Here is a 17,081-nt window from a genome sequence, read left to right on the forward strand (position 1 = left end):
ATCTTGGCCTTGTCAAAATACATTCTCTAGTTAGAGGTTGGAAATATTTCCCTCCTGGCTCCAAAGTATTGATTTTCTTCAACACTCAGCTCTGTCAGTCAGCCGAAGGGGTGAAAGGTGAAAGTTCATCCAGCACTGCTTGGCTTTACCTTCCTATTAATGTCATGCCCTTTCCACATTTGATCAGTTTATGTGATCACCAATCATACAGGACTGGGACTGCCCCTATTTTCCCTATAAGGACACACTTAAGCCACCAGGAGACGTTAAAGCAATTCCTGGGATGGACACTGGGCATCTGAACAGGGCTGAAGATGTGGCAGTCAGTTCCCTTCATGTCTGTCTATTTCTGAAGGAAAAGTATACTGCTACCTGATGACTGGTTCAGTTTAAGCTGTTCTACATTCTTGTGTGAAAAGGTAAAGAAGCACATTCGCCACTTGCACGTATAACCCTCTCTGAGCGACGATGACCTGTTTTGTTACTCTTGCTTTTTCTGAAAACCAATTACATCCATTACCCCAGGGATTCAAATTCAACTCCAAGCCGACTCTTAAAGGAAATGAATTTAATCATCTCCGTCCATCGCCCCCCATCCACGGCAGTCAACCACGTCATCAAAATCTGACGGAATAGAATACGGTACAATTCACAGTCCGTTTAGGAGCAACTTGAGGTAAAGATAAAGGAACATGCATGCAATTCCCTTGCCCAAACCACAGAGGGTGCTGTTGTTTCCCCTCACACTTTGGAAGTGTCTTTCTTCCTTCTGGACTGTTCTACTGTCCTTTGTGACAAGTTAGCCTTTCCTGAAGCTAGCTCTCCAGGGAAGTGAATAATTACATAGAAATACAAGGCTTAATTTGGTACCCGAGTAGGCGGGGTCGGGGGGGAAGGGGTATATGGATTTCAACTGAGAATGTTTAAGAAGAGTGAACAATGTTTTTAATGAGAAAAACAATCTTCAGTACAATTCAGTTTTATTTAACACACATATATACACAGGGGCGTTCAGCACATATAGGATCTATTAAGTGGCAATGTCTCGAGAGGCAGACATTTTAATTCACTCGCTGTACACAGTTCAATCACTGCATTTTAAACTACCAGTGAAGCCACGTATGTCTCCACATGTACAAGGATGGGTCCAAATACAGTGCCACCGAAATCAACAGAACACTAAAAAGCATACACTGGGATGACGATACAAAGTTTACCTCAGTGCTGAGAAGTCTAAGCTGCGATGAAGTCTGGGACTAGAGTTGTCAAAATAGCCAAGGGGAGATCTGTGTTAACAAGAATGCAAATATTCACTCAGCAGTTAGAGATGTCGAGCCATCCAACATCATCCACCCAAGTTTTATAAGAGTGATGTTCTACTGGCCAATGATGTTGGCTGTCTTTGCAGGCAGAATGTGGGACAGGCTGGCCCATGCTCACTGCCCAGATTGTTTTTACCCCAGGCCCTCACGGCTCTGCTTTGTTCCAGATTTCTGCGGAGCGGTCCATCGTGTATTTGGTGGCCTGCCTACCATCTCACATCTTTTCCCCAGTGCATTTTGTTTTACAAATCTCTCTATACTTTTACTTCATCATTCCAAAACAACTTTGTAGTCTAGAATAAATTAGTCCCTATTTAAGTTTACCAAGTAAACACGTGCTGGGTATCGAGAAGACTCAGGAGCCCGCTGGAAAAACCATGTGCCCCTTTTGTTTACCTCAAGTTTCTCTATCTATATCGAACACAACAGCATATTCACCAGACAAATAGAGCCTACGCTGTATATAGTTCTTTGTTTCTTCCTTGGAAACTACATATATAATCTTTATAAATACAATGTACATGCATGTGGCATAAATTCACTTTTGAAAGAACACCCAAAGTCTAAAACCAACGAACAGGAGAGGTTTGCCACCAATGGAAATAACGTACTTCGTATCAAAGGAAAGAGACGTTCCGGTGGTCTTAATTTCTTAACATGTTCTTTAAAAATCTGTTTCGGTAACAGATGTAGCTGTTCCTGGACTGTGATCCTTTTTTTTTCCCCCTAGGTTACATAAACTCTGACAATATACGCTTTTCCAATTAAATGCTCCCATTATCATTTTGGTTCCTCTGTAAACTTCGCATATTTTCTGTGAATAAATCATTTTCTGTGTTTGCACTTAATAAGCCATTGTGCCCACCTAACCAACCAATCAACAACCAACCAAACAACCAAATCCCCAGCTATGTACAGATCAAGATTTGTTAGGAGCAATTCATACAAAATATTATTTTGTGGATTTTTTTTTTCCATTACTGAGAATCAGCATAATTTGACATAAGAAGAGAGCAACCCAGTTAAAGCTTACTTGGAAGTGTAATGAACACCCTCATTGCAATGTTTGCTGAAATTATTTGAGAGCCCTCACATTTTCTACATACTCCTGAATGCTTGTGTCTTGGGTACCATTTTTCTAGGATACTTGTGTAAAAGAAATGCTGTCTTAGTTTTCCTTTAATTGATCAGTTCAAAGGCTGAATTGTAACTATTACATGATAACTGATGTAGGTCGTAGGCATGGGAACTGTGGGTCTGTAAGGTTTCTGGAGGGAAGGGGTAAGGTCTTTCTTGAAAGGACCTTTAGCAACAGACACAAGGGACTTCTTATTTAGGTATATGCTATGCTTCCAAACTCGATTCTTTATTATCAAAGTCCATTTAAGAGATTATAGTGACTGGATAATTATATTAACTAGATCATAAATAGTGATGATTTTTATTTTAAACTACTAAATATATTATTAAGCAGGATATGGGCATTTTAGAAGGCTGTCTGGGAAACTTTTTTTTTCTGTATTTTCTTTTTTTAAATATATTTTCTCAATGATCTCAAATCTGTTAGGTGTTAATCAAGAAGCAAGGGGTTAAACCCTAGGAAACTGGATTGAAGAGCTTCCTAGCAATCATGGGGCAAAAAAAAAACACCCAACCATGTAAACACAGAATCTTTTCGGTAAACAATGTATTTTAGGAAATCCAAAGGGAAATAACTTCGCTAATTAGGACTGCGACATTACGTCAAAACCCAATGTCAACGACCAGGGTCAAGCAGCACTTCAGAGGTGGGGTTTAGCTCTAGGAAAATGCTGATCTGGGCTGGGAACGCAATCACAGTGCTTACTGATTTGGAGGCTTCTGGTGCACCAAGCCACAGGGGTGCTCCTAGGGACCGCGGGCACCCCCCACCCCCCAGGGGGGAAAACGACCTAATGTCCACACAAGGGCCGCTCCTGCAGGGTGGGGTGTGCATGCCTCTGGATCACGGGGGACACGGGCGGGGGGTCCGCCCCCCGAGGACCGTGTGGAGGTGACACAGCCTCGGCCGCGCCCCGGGGTGACACTGGCGTGGCAGGCACTGAGGAACGATCTGGGTGAGTAAGGACAGAGGAGTCTCGGCCTCCAGAGTGGACGGGGCTTGGATGCGGTCAGGGCAGCGGCCCCCAGCGCTAGACCATGAAGCGGTGCTCCTTCCCGTCGTGGGCCATGAGGATGACGTTGCGGTTGGACGTCCAGATGAGCCGGGCCAGGCGGAGGGCGTTGTGCGAGCCGGGTGAGGCGGGCTGCACGGGCGGCACCTGGTAGGTTTTGATGCAGCGCAGCTGAGGGGCCGAGTTCAGCATGCCGATGCTTCCCAGCAGCGACGTGTTCATCTGGGGGGACACGGGGACACGAGAGCACGCGCGTCACTCACAGAACCCTCTCCCTTCCCTGCCGCGCGTCGGGGTAGAGTGACTCACGCCTCGGGTCACTCTCTGCCGGCCCCTGACTCCGGCTTGGCTGAGAGTCTGTTCTAACCCCGGGTGGGGCGCCTCTTGCGGCCCCGGAACCCTTGCGATGCTGTTACCGTGAAAGCATCCGCCCACAGGAATTTCACTCCGTGGGGAGCACCCGACAGCAGGAAAGGCCATCAGTCTTTGAGGAGGGGGCTAAATTCCCGACGGTAACTGAACAGGCCCGGCAGTCTCTGGCGATGGTGGGCCCTTCCCGCGTCGCCACGGTGCTCCCCGCAGCCGGGAAGGACAAGTCCACCCAGACTCGACTGGGGACTCACGGCTTGTTCAAGGAAAAGCAGCAAAGTGGGCACATGCCTGGATCAAAGCTCAAAACAGAACCCCCTACCCCCTCCGCAGGTACCCACACTTCCCTCCTCACCTGCTTTCTTACGGTATTCAGTCTCTGGAAATCTCTAGTTCATTTCCAAGGGGAAACCGAGAATCAATTGCATCTTAACACTGTATCTGTGGCTCACTGTTTCGCTGCCATGCTGAAGGCAGAATACTTTTAACACCTTATTGGCCATATGTTTTTAATCAGCTGATTTGCTTTTGGGTGGCTTTTGGGGATCGGATTTGAATGTTAAGTTCTCTTAATCCATCCACATTGGTGAAAAATAACATGGAAATTACGGCCCGTGAACAAACCATGCATTCTGGTCAAAGTGTGAATACTAAATGGCGGGTATCTCGGGGAGCCTGAGTGACGGGGTCACAGGAATCCGGTAGATTCTACATACTACTTGACGTCTTTTTAATACACATCTTTTGTGCTATTGCAAATCACATGGAAAGCGTAGAGCATGTAAGAAAAGAGGTCTCAAAAATATTAGTCTTCTTTGCACTAATTTTCATTTCCAACTCTTCTCTCCAGTATAACCATCATCTAAACGCAGAAGATTCTGGGGTTTTTGTGTGAAGCATGCAGATTATGGACACAAATGCTTGACACACGAAACCTTGGCAAATCCTAGGACATTTAAGACGTGTTATTGCTGATATCATGCTCTGCATTTGGATCAGTGCAAAATATAAGCCATTCTTTTTTCTGGCCCTTCTCAGCAGCACGATGGTGTCAGAGGGCGTAAATCATGGCATCTCTAGCAGGATGCATGCAGGCTCCACTGACATTTTCACAATTTAAATCATCTTGAGTAATAACCCTTTTAAGATGACTAATGTTACTGATTTTCCTGCATTAATAATAGTGCCGAACACAACACAGAGGTGAAAAAAAATCACTAGTGTACGAGGTCACATTTTAAAACCAAATGTATGGTTATCATTAACTCTTTCTGTTAAAGTTAACATTTAAAGTCAGACAGTACCTTACTGTCCTTCTCCAAAAACTTCTTCCCTTGCTTCCTTCCCTTTTCCCAAGAACTCCATGCAAGACAAAAATCAATGTCTTGTTGCTTTCTGAGGGTTCCCAGATATTTCATATATGAATAACGGTGGTGAGCGTGATTTGATGGCTCTCGCTTGTACAGAAAGTAACAGTACATGATAATTGAGTTCTTTAATAGAACAGATCCAAATGACCCAGAAAATTGGTGGTTAAAATTAACTGGTATCAACAGGCACACTGTGTTTAAAAAAAAAAAAATCTCATTTCTCAGTTGATAAATAGCTACAAAGGAGTTTTCATTCTTTATGGAGTTTCTATGAAAATATGGATGACGCCTGAGTTCTGCTGGTGGCTCAAAATGCTAAGGGTGCCCAATAGGCACAGACACTTCCTTATTTTTACTTCTTTCCTTCAAAATTTAGCCACATAGAAGAATTGGGTTGAGGGCCAAAGAGAGAGGGAGAGAGTACCTTAAGAGTACCTTACAGAAATGCTACCAATGGAAAACTTCAACAAGAAGTCCATCATTGCGCCTGGCATCTCCTTCTGAGCTGAGCCATCCCATGAATGACTGATAAACCATTTGATAAACTGATGGATAAATGCCTTCGGAAGGGTCACACAGCCTTCCTGCGGTGGAACAGCTGAATGAAATTCCACACGGCGCTGCACTGTTACAGCTGCGTGCCCCTGGAAGGACGAGGACCTCAGGTTCACTCTAACGTGCTGTTCCTCAGACCATCCTTACCCTGTGACCTCTTCTGAAGACAGATAACCTGAAGTAGGAAGGGTGAGTATTCATCTTCCCAATAAGCTCAGCCAAAGAACACTCACTGAGACAATGAACCGTTTTGTTATTGGATATTAGTATTTTCTTGACCAGTGACAGGCTTACAAACTATGGGAAAGGGCAGTTTGAGCCTCAAATGAATAAAAACTACCCGGGATTAGAGTATTTTTTGGTAACACTGAATTTTTTCTTGATTACAAGGACAATAAATACTCATTGTGGAACATTTAAATAATAAAGAGAAGTAGAAGAGAGAAAGCAAAAATCCCCCCAAATCTTACTTCCTAGAGACAATCACTAACATTTTGGTAAACTTCTTTCTAGACCTCCAAATATATGTACATGTAAGAGGCAGATTTAAGGAGTTTTACGTAAATAGGCTCGAATTAAAAGGCAGTTTCACAATCTGCCTTTTTCATTCCACAAAACGTTGATGCTGATGGCCACAGATTTATAGCATCCTTTAAAAAAATTTTTTTTTAATGTTTATTTATTTTTGAGAGAGACAGAGAGAGACAGAGAGAACGTGAGTGGGGGAGAGGCAGAGAATCCAAAGGGAGACACAGAATCGGTAGCAGGCTCCAGGCTCTGAGCTGTCAGCCCAGAGCCAGACGTGGGGATCGAATGACATCATGACCGGAGCCGAAGTCAGATGCTTAACTGACTGAGCCACCCAGATGCCCCTACAGCACCCTTTTTATTTTTTATTTTTTTATTTTTGTTTTTCAACGTTTTTTATTTATTTTGGGACAGAGAGAGACAGAGCATGAATGGGGGAGGGGCAGAGAGAAAGGGAGACACAGAATCGGAAACAGGCTCCAGGCTCCGAGCCATCAGCCCAGAGCCTGACGCGGGGCTCAAACTCACGGACCGCGAGATCGTGACCTGGCTGAAGTCAGACGCTTAACCGACTGCGCCACCCAGGCGCCCCCAGCACCCTTTTTAAAGGGCTGAATAGTGTTCCATTCTACGATGGAATACATAAAAATAAGTGAAACCACTATCCATCTAATTTATTTTTAGCATTTCTGAAAGAGGATATTCACTAGTTGGAGGATAGTGGTGAAATTTAGGTGAGAGAACCATGGCCGTATTTGATTTCATTACTCAATTCCCCTTGCTCAAATGTGAACAGATACCCTGACATGAAATATTCAACTTGGAGGAATATGTAGCTGGAGAATCAAAGGGCTTAGAAGGCTGCTTGATGACATCATTCAGTAGCTGAGTTTGTAAATAACAAAAATGCAACGTTGGTTTTTCCCTTCCCTTTAGAAAGAATGCTTCACCAAACCAGTCCCGTGAAGATTATTTTCTGAAGACATAGAAACACATACAGATGTAATTCATCAAAACAGGAAGTGTTTTAATGCAATTCTCAGTGTAAGTAATGCTGCACACAAACCTTTTACTAAGTCTCACTTGAGTAATTATCCAACCGATATTTCTCATTAACACTCATTTCTCAGCAAAGATTTTAATAGCTCATAGCTTTTGTAAGGTCCTGTATTAATAAGACTTCATTAAGTTTTCAAAATATATTACAGTACATTTACTGGAATAATATAAAAGTATCATCATACATCACTAGAACTAAACAATATGTATCTAAATAAATCAGCAAAGCCTATTTTGGGAAAGCAGTGGGAGATCCACCATTGCTGTCTGGACTCCCTTTAATTCAAATCAACCCCCCTATACGTATACTCTGGAAGAGGTTTTATTGTATTTTCTTGATAAAAGCGGACATGTTTCTGTGCTTTCCGCTTAAATTTCAAGACCAAACTGGGTATTAATTTAAGACATGGGTTGCATTTTCCATCCTGACATTGGGTTTAGAGGCAAAAAGACCTGGGTGTTGCCTGAGCAGTCCCCGTGCTCTGTGTGTGGGACACCCACGTGTGCGGACAGCACAATGAGCGTGTGCACCAAGGAAGTGCGCTGTGGCCCCCCTGCGCGCACCGCCACACGCACAGGCACGGGTTCAAGTGTCCTCGGCAAAGCCCAGAGGCAGCAGCAGGAGCCCGAAGAGGGGAAGTGGAGGATGAGAAGAGGTATCTCGCAAAGCTACCATCTCCGTAATGAATGAGCTTCAGCTCCGAGGTAAGAAAGGATGCTACCCATAAATCCCTCAGTGCACTAGGCAGGAATGTGGAAACAAGTAGAAAAAACAAAAAAATCAAGGAAGGGATGAACACATCCAAAGAGAACCTTGAGTAGCTAGATAAGGGAAAAAACATTCGTCACGCAGAAATTCAGGAAAATATCGGCAACAGCTTCAAATCTGGCGAAGGTAGGAGGTGTTCCTTTATATAACAAATTTCTGAGGAAGTTCTGAGGAAGTCACGTTGAACGAAACCAAAAAGACTTGTGTTTGTTTATTCCAAAGAAGACAACGTGGACAAACACAAGGTCCTTGAAAGCAGGGACTTGGGACTGTCTGACTCCGTACCCCTGAAGCACTGGCCAGCACCCGGCGCTTTGGTGCCCAGGAGATGTTTTGAACGAATGTGGAGCTTTACGTGAACACTCGTCTGGGATTCCAAGGGCACAGGGAAGAGCAGAAACTGTGTGTCAAAGTACAGGTGGCGTGCAGAGACCACTGTGTGGAAAACACACTTGGTGGGGAAACCCTTTAAGGAAGCATTGGTGCGAGGGTCACTCTACGGACGCCTAACGGGCTCGCCGTGGGGCTGCTGGCAGCGCTAACCACGGGTCCCACGGTAGCCACTGAGGGATACGGGCACCGGGGAGGCTGCCGAGGAAGAGAGTTTAATAGGAGCCAATTAAGATGCGGGAGCTATATTCTGGGAGAAAAGATAATGAGAAAACAAACTGGAAAACGAAATCAAATGAAGAGTAGGGAAAAGTCTGTGACAGATTTGGAAGTTGTCACGGTTTAATAGTATGTTGTGAATTAAGCAATTTATTGTATCTGTTTTACATTTTATTAGCTATTGATTTTTTAAAAACCATCGTCAGGTTGTGCTGAAGTCTTATTTAAACTTTAATTTTTTTTTTTTTTTTTTTTTTTTTTTTTTTTAGCTTTCAAGGCAATAAACTGAATCTCATAACACATACGTGCATCTTAGGAGAGTAAAAGTAATAACAAAATTTTAAATTGGCTTTTCGTCGGGGAGGGAGTTGGTAATGTTTAAATTTTTTTTTACCAATTATCAGGAGTAAGGTAATTAAAAAGATGGAATGGAGATTAATTTTTGAGGATAAAACAAGGTCTACTGTAAAAATTAGGCGCTCAAAGTTAATATGCATTTTAGTCACAATTAAACATAGGCATCCTCATGAACTGCCACTCAATGATCTCGGGGTTTTGGTTTTTTTGTTTAAAAATTTTTTTTAATGCTTATTTCATTTTTGAGAGGCAGAGAGGAGAGAGAGAGAGAAAGAACCAGCAGGAGAGGAGCAGAGAGACAGGGGGACAGAGGACCCAAAGCAGGCACTATGCTGACAGCAGACAGCCCGACACGGGGCTCGAACACACTAACACGGAATCATGACCTGAGCCAAAGTTGGACACTTAACTGAACCAGCCAGGTGCCCCGATACTCGGGGTTTTGAAAATGTTCAGGAATGAAGAGCATTATGTGGGAAATTCAGAACGCAAACAGATGAGATAATATAAACGGGATATGAAGCTACTACTCGCTGCCTTCTCCCTGGCCTCTGCCCTGCTGGGGTTGCCCGCATCCTTGGGCAGCACCTCCCTGGCCCCGTGCCTTCCCGGCCAGGACCCCAGGCATGCCGTGCCCTGGCTTACCACTGAAAGGCTGCTCCTGCTTTCTCTCCCTAAATACCCACTCTGCCCTCCTCTTACCATCCAGCCCTTACTCAGCATGACCCTGTCTCAGTTCGGATGTCACCTCCTCTGTGAATCTGTCCCACAACCTTATTCTCAGGCTCCCCTCTGTATTGTAACTGCTTGCTTATTTACAGACCGCAAGCCCTGTGAGAGCAGACCCCACCCCCACCTCCAGATTGCTAACTGTATTCTCAGCGCACCCTGCATGCTGGCATGTAGCACATAAGCAGTCAGCAATAATATGTGGTATTTGTTGAAAGAAGTGGGGAGGGCGGGCAGAACAGGAAGCCTTTCGTAGCAAAAGCAAACATACAGTATACCCTAGGACCCTGTAGCATCTACACGTACCTGCCAGAAAGAAATGTGGCTGTCCGTATTTGAGTAGGTGGCAAGATATCGTCCATCAGGAGCAAAGGCCACTGCAGTGATTGGTCCCTTGTGTCCATGGATCGTCTAAAATAAAAGTCAGGGTCATTAACGGTCTGCATTCCACAGAACTGTTACACATACACATGCAAATGCATTCAATGTTGAACAAGTTATGCCATGGAGATTAGATACTGTTATGATCCTTATTTATAAAATTAGGTGAGAAAAATAGGAAAAGCAACCAAAGTTCTCCCACTGATATATCCAAGGGCTTTCTTTTTTTTTTTTTTTTTTTTTTTTTTTTAATTTTTTTTTTTTTTCAACGTTTATTTATTTTTGGGACAGAGAGAGACAGAGCATGAATGGGGGAGGGGCAGAGAGAGAGGGAGACACAGAATCGGAAACAGGCTCCAGGCTCTGAGCCATCAGCCCAGAGCCCGACGCGGGGCTCGAACTCACGGACCGCGAGATCGTGACCTGGCTGAAGTCGGACGCTTAACCGACTGCGCCACCCAGGCGCCCCCCAAGGGCTTTCTTTAATCTTGTTCTGAAGAAGCTACCTGTCTCTGCATTGGGAGGACAGCGTGAGTCCAATGGAAAAGCATATATTAACAGGCGAACCAATATGTTAATTTACTTATGTCCATTAGAGGGAAGAATTTTACTTAATTAGGAACCTCACTCATCTGAAATGAAAAACAATCAAAGCTGCATCGTAATATCCCTCTTCTGGAAGGAGTTAAAAACTATAATTTCAACCCTTAATAATTATACATTTTTCATGTTTTACGCTTCATTTCCCACCAATAACACTGGGCTTAAATGCACTTGGCTACAATTAGTAAACATACATACACGTACCTGTTGGGAGGTTTGAACACATACAGAAATCAAATACTATTACAAACAAGTTAACAGGGATCATTTTGAGCCTTTGCCAAATAGCTATCATTGATTTAACCATGAATTGAAAAAAAAGGGAGTTGTGTTTTAGACTGCATCTATGATGAAAGGTCTTTACTAATAAAAAATTATACTCAACTTTAATGATATTGTCATTAAAAACACTGGCATACTAAGCAAATTAGCATAATATTGCATTAATGTCCTTTCACTCAACTATGGAAGATCATACCTCGACCACATTAACCAATATTCAGTCTGCTTACAAGCTATGGGTTTGTCTCCTCCCTCTGTCTGGAAAGGAATGGGGAAATATGTTCTCTTCAATGGAGACACTAGTAGGAAGGTTTATCTCCACCTATTTTTTTTAATGTTTTTATTTTATTTATTTTGAGGGGGGGAGGGGCAGAAAGGGAGAGAGAGGATCCCAAGCAGGCTCCACACTCATTTTGGAGCCCGGTGTGGGACTTGATCTCATGACCCTGAGTTCATGACCTGAGCCAAAATCAAGAGTTGGACACTTAACCAACGGAGCCACCTGGGCACCGCCTCTTTTTTAATGAACAATTGTGAACCTTGAGTCTCAGTGGGAACATCAGGCGCACTATGTAGCTCAGCCCCATATGTGTGGTAAATTCCAGTAAGAATCTTCTTATAGTTCATAGCTGAGTGACTAAAAGGAGGGAAGGAGGGAGGAGTGGGGATACAAGCCCATTTCTCAGTGCTCTTTGGATTTTGTTCTTTTCTGTCACTAGACTTTCAGGGCACTGTGGGATCCAAAATAATGCCCGGTTTTCAACACTCAGAGAAAACATGTTATACTGCAAAGCCCTGGGCTTCAGGCTGGCAGAGAACACTGCTCTGAGTCAGGCTGTCTGGCTTGCCTTTGGGTTCTACTACTTACACACTGAAGGACCTAGGGCAAATGATGTGAGTTACTTAACCTCAGAGTACCATGTCTAGAAAGCAGGAATGATGATGATGATGATGTTGATAATACCTGCCTCAAAGAGCTCTGTGAAGATTCAATGAGTTACTATATATGTAGCATTCTGTGCAATGATGGCATATAATAAGGATCCAATAAGTAATATTAATGTTTGTGTTACTCCTCCTTACTTAAAGATGACAGACATTTGAAAGGTGCTAAGGGAGTAGATCTTAAATGTTCTCATCAACAAAAAAGAAATGGTAATTACGTGACAAGACGGAAGTGTTGGCCAATGCTATGGTGGTAATCACTTTCCAACGTATAAGTGTATCAAACCATCACATGTACACCTGTAACATCTACAATGTCATATGTCAATTATATGTCAATAAGCTGGGAAAAAAATAAGACAAATGTAAATAATCACAAAACTGGATTACTTGAGTATACAATTTAATGGGGAGGGGGGGAGGCCCTTACCACATATCCCAGAATCAGTATCAGCTAGCATGCTAAGGTAGTCTAGAAACAGATTTCATTTCATTAAACATTTTATTAAACAGATATGGTAACTATCCATGGTGCTAGGCTCCTAATGTGGTGCTAATTGAGCAACAAGGTGAGCCTGCTGAATAATTATCCTGCCACCTACCCTAAAATGAAAATTATTGCGGAAGAGGGTAAAAAGTTAACCAATTAAAAGGGAAAAAATGACCGTTCTCACTGACTAGGTCAATTTACTGAGATCACTGGAAAGCATCTTTAATTGGTTTTTAAAATCAAGATTCAGTTCTGCTAAAAACCTGAAATTCTGTGGGGCCAATTTAAAGCTATGTCACGGTTAAGATAGTAAAAGGCCTTGCTTTAAGACAGAGGTTGCAAACTGAAGACCCTTAGGTTCAGCCTAATCTGAAACCAGATTGGAGATGTGTTTGGCTTGGGCTGAAAAATGTTTTCTTTTTTTTAAATTTTTTTTTTAATGTTTATTTATTTTTGAGACAGAGAGAGCCAGAGCATGAACGGGGGAGGGTCAGAGAGAGAGGGAGACACAGAATCTGAAGCAGGCTTCAGGCTCTGAGCTGTCAGCACAGAGCCCGATGCGGGGCTCGAACTCACGGACCGCGAGATCATGACCTGAGCCGAAGTTGGACGCCCAACCGACTGAGCCACCCAGGCGCCCCTGAAAAATGTTTAAAAAAAGTTTTCTGAGCTCATATTCTAACTCATCAGATATCACATAAAATCAAGATTTCTGGCCTCTCCTGAAAAACTGAAAGCTCTGGTGATCCTGGGCCTTTGTGTGCATGTGGCCACGAGAGACAGGGATGAGCAGAGGTGACCCTTCAGCCTGGACACTTGTCCTCCCTTTTACCAATTCAATTCCTCCTGTGCTGCTAATGCCCACTGCCTGGCTCCCTTATTTCCTGCCCGGTGTCTCATGGAATTGAGTGCTACCCTCCCATTAACAAAACTTGATTCAAGGGGATGCCTGGGTGGCCCAGTTAATTAAGCGTCCGACTTCAGCTCAGGTCACAATCTCGCGGTTCATGAGTTTGAGCCCTGTGTTGGGCTCTGTGATGACAGCACGGAGCCTAGATCCTGCTTTGGATTCTGTGTCACCCTCTCTCTCTGCCCCTCCCCTGCTCATGGTCTCTCTCTGTCTCTCTCTCTCTCAAATAAATAAGACATTAAAAAAATTTTTAAGAATACTTGATTCGAAATAGTTTCTTCCACAAGAAACAAAAAATATTGGTGAGGATGTGGGGAAAAAGGAACCTTTGCTACAGTGTGGTGGGAAATGGAAATTGGCACAGCCACTATGGAAACCAGTATCTCCATACTCCTCAAAAAATTAGAAACAGAAATACCATATGATTCAATAATTCTACTACTGGGCATTTACCTAAATTAAAATACCAATGCAAAAAGATATATGCACCCCTATGTTTATTGCAGCATTATTTGCAATAGCTAAGGTATAGAAAGCAACCTAAGAATCCATCAATAAATGGATAAGGAGAATGTGGTGTGTATACACACACACACACACACACACACACACACGAATATTACACAGCCATCAAAAAAAAAAATGAGAATGTGTCATTTGTGACAACATAGATGGACCTAGAGGGCATTATGCTAAGTGAAATGAGTTAGACTGAAAAAGACAAATACTGTATGATTTCACTCACACGTGGAATCAAAAAAAATATGACCAAACAAAAAAGCAGCAGCATCAGATCTGTAAACACAGAGAACAAACTGACGGCTGCCAGCAGGCAGGGGGTGGAGGGATGGGCAAAATGCGTTAAGTGGGGGGTGGGAGATCCAGGCTTCCAGCTACGGAATAGATATGTCACAGGAATGAAGCGCACAGCACAAGGAGTATAGTCGATGATGCTGTGATAGTGGTGTGTGGTGACCGGTGGCAGTTATGCTTGTGGCGAGCACGGCATAATGTATACATCTGTGGAATCATGATGTTGTACGCCTGGACACGTAACATTATGCAGCAACTCTACGGGGAAAACAAATCCAAAAGGCCAAAACAGTTACTTCCATGCTTCCGGGGTCCTGGTATGCATCTAAAAGTGTGAGTAGACTAAAGGCTCCTCTAAGAAAAGCTGGCCCTTCCTTCAGGGCCCGCAGAGCCCTCTAGAAGTGCATGACCCTCCTCCTGGCGTTTGGGCCCCTAACGCTCAACACAGAATGCTAACCCTGCCTCCTTCAGATTAGCATCTCTTCTTAATCAGCGACCAGTGAGTTGGCAACAGTGAAGTGGCCATAAACCAGCAGGTCCGAAGGAGGTCCCAACCCAGTGGTCACATTAATGTACCTCCCTGTGAGATGAGGTTCGCCCTGCGGTAAAGGCAGAAAGCCAGACACACAGGCTCCTTCAGAAAAGTGTTCACGAAAACGTTTTCACATAACTTCTTCTACTTTTACAGAGGGCTGCTATTTAAAACATCCACTCCAAGATTACTTCTGTGTCAGCTGAGGACATCCTTCATTATGTTATCCAGTGTCTCTAACAGAAGATCCTGTGAATTAAATGTCATCTTGGACTGTTCTGCCAGTAAAATGTTTGTCTTTCCAGATAAATGTTGTTGCTTTCCTTTCTCATGTAACAATAATTACATAATTGCAACATGTCCTTGCTTTACTGCCAGGAAGTCCTGAGCTGAACGCATGCTCCTGCTGGGTGCACGGGAGGGGGGGGTGGGGATCAGTACTTTTTCTGGCACTGTGGCACTGTTCTGTTTCCATGTGTTGTTGTTGAGGCCGCCCTGGATACTAAGCTTCATTTGTTAGTTTCTTTAGTCTGGGCAAAGAGGGACTACACTGTAGGTCACACACACACACACACACACACACACACACACACACACACACACAGATACATGGTAAAACACTGTTGGGTGCCCCGCAGGGTATCTTACAGGAACCCAGAAGAAACCACGGAGTGTTGCCTGCAGCGTCCGCTTGGAGACCCGTGGTGGAGCAAGAAAGCAAGTGCCACTCAGGGTCCTCAGGGAAGGAGGGAAGTGAGTTCATTACAACCTCAGCCTAAGAGGTGCTCCAGAACCTTGGTGTCATGGAAGTGATGCCATTGTCTTTTGTTCAGAATCTCCGAACTTCTCAGATCTGTGCAGGCAACAGCTGAATGGACTTTAACCTCGCTTCCTTCCGGCAAGGGAGATGTAGCTGTTTGGGGATCACACAGAGCCAGTGAGCGCTTGGGATGGGGCCCACCCAGTGGCTGGGATCTTAAATGCTAAACTGTACAGAATGCTTCCCCAAACAACAGGTTTCAAAATAAAAGGAGGCTTGGTCTACTTTTTATATGCGAATGGGTATCGTGTCTTGTTCTATTCTTTAGTCAAAAGAAATTGCTGTCTTGAAAAGACAGAAATGGAATATAAAGAAATTAATCTAATTCAAGAAGTGCTACGAACAATAAAAGAAATCAAACAATAACCCCTGGCAGGAGACAGTGCTGAATTGGTAAACACCCTTCCATCTTTCTTACCGAAGAAAAGGAACTGAGAGGCAGGATTGATAATAATGAGGAGTATGTGCACTGGCCTAGCAGTTTTAACAGGCAGTCGCAGTGTACTCCTCGAAGAAACAGAATTAACCGTCCTGCACAGAGGAGAAGAGGCACACATTTCACAAATGATTTGGTCAGCATCAACAGAAGCTAGGACTGTCTAGGATACTTTAAAATTGCGCTTTACAGGGTCTGTCTCTTCCTGGAGTGTTTTGGATATTTGGCTTTCAAACGACAAGTTTGAGAACTGATGCCGAAAGGTAGCACTCTATCACACCCACATGAGGGACTGAACAAGACCAAAGAGAACATTTTGTATTTATTTGCAGGTTTCACCACTTTTTTAACGGGGGGGAGGAAACCCAAGCACACAAAATACTTTCCTACTTTTGACATAAATTGCGAAGGAAAGGTTTCCTAAGGTAGGTGAAGTTGTGTTATCGTGAGCACCATAAGAAGGGAAACGTTTTTGGTTTTTGTTTTGTTTACGAGGGAAAGGTTTATGAAGTTCGGACCACGCACCTCATAGGAAATGTCCTAAAATGACCTGGAAAATAAAAGAACCTGGACAGCACTGTCACAGCCTCACCCAAGATCTGCGGGACGGAGAGGGAAGGAGACCGCACTGGCTGTAGGCCTCTGGTGGGACCGCAAGGTGAGCTTCAGATTCGGATAGGCAGTTGTGGGGCTCTCGGTCCGTTAAGTGCCTGACTCTTGATTTCAGCTCAGGTTATGATCTGCTGGTTTGTGAGACTGAGTCCCGTCTAGGGCTCCACACTCAGTGGATATTGGTATTCTCTCTCTCTGCCCCTCCCCAGCTTGCATGCATGTGTGTGCACGGTCTCTCTCAAAATAAATAAAGAAGCTTAAAAAAAAAAAAGACAGTTGTGATTTGGGGGTGTCTAGTGAGCTGGAAGTATGTCCCTAGTTGGCTGCACGTGGTCTCTGAAATTTCTACAAATCCAATGAAGCTCTTGGCTGAGGGATTTCCCCTAGAATGTGCTCTGGTAGAGAAAAGGGTGAACATGCTTTGTTGGGGTACCAAC

At 43.8% G+C, this 17,081-nt stretch overlaps 1 protein-coding gene across 3 annotated transcripts in view; it reads right to left on the reverse strand.

Annotated features, from left to right (window-relative positions):
• Positions 1-963: 963 nt before the first annotated feature.
• Positions 964-17,081, reverse strand: part of WDR7 (WD repeat domain 7) — a 361,817-nt gene continuing 345,699 nt past the window's right edge. For all 3 annotated transcript variants that reach the window (XM_030292358.2, XM_030292360.2, XM_030292357.2), the window contains 2 exons: positions 10,127-10,231; positions 964-3,697 (listed from right to left, as the gene is read on the reverse strand). In XM_030292358.2, the coding sequence (XP_030148218.1) occupies positions 3,494-3,697; positions 10,127-10,231 (309 nt within the window). In that variant the 3' untranslated portion in view covers positions 964-3,493. The remainder of the gene's footprint in view (positions 3,698-10,126; positions 10,232-17,081) is intronic.

This window comes from Lynx canadensis, chromosome D3 (assembly GCF_007474595.2).
Source record: "Lynx canadensis isolate LIC74 chromosome D3, mLynCan4.pri.v2, whole genome shotgun sequence".
NCBI classification, from domain to species: Eukaryota; Metazoa; Chordata; class Mammalia; order Carnivora; family Felidae; genus Lynx; species Lynx canadensis.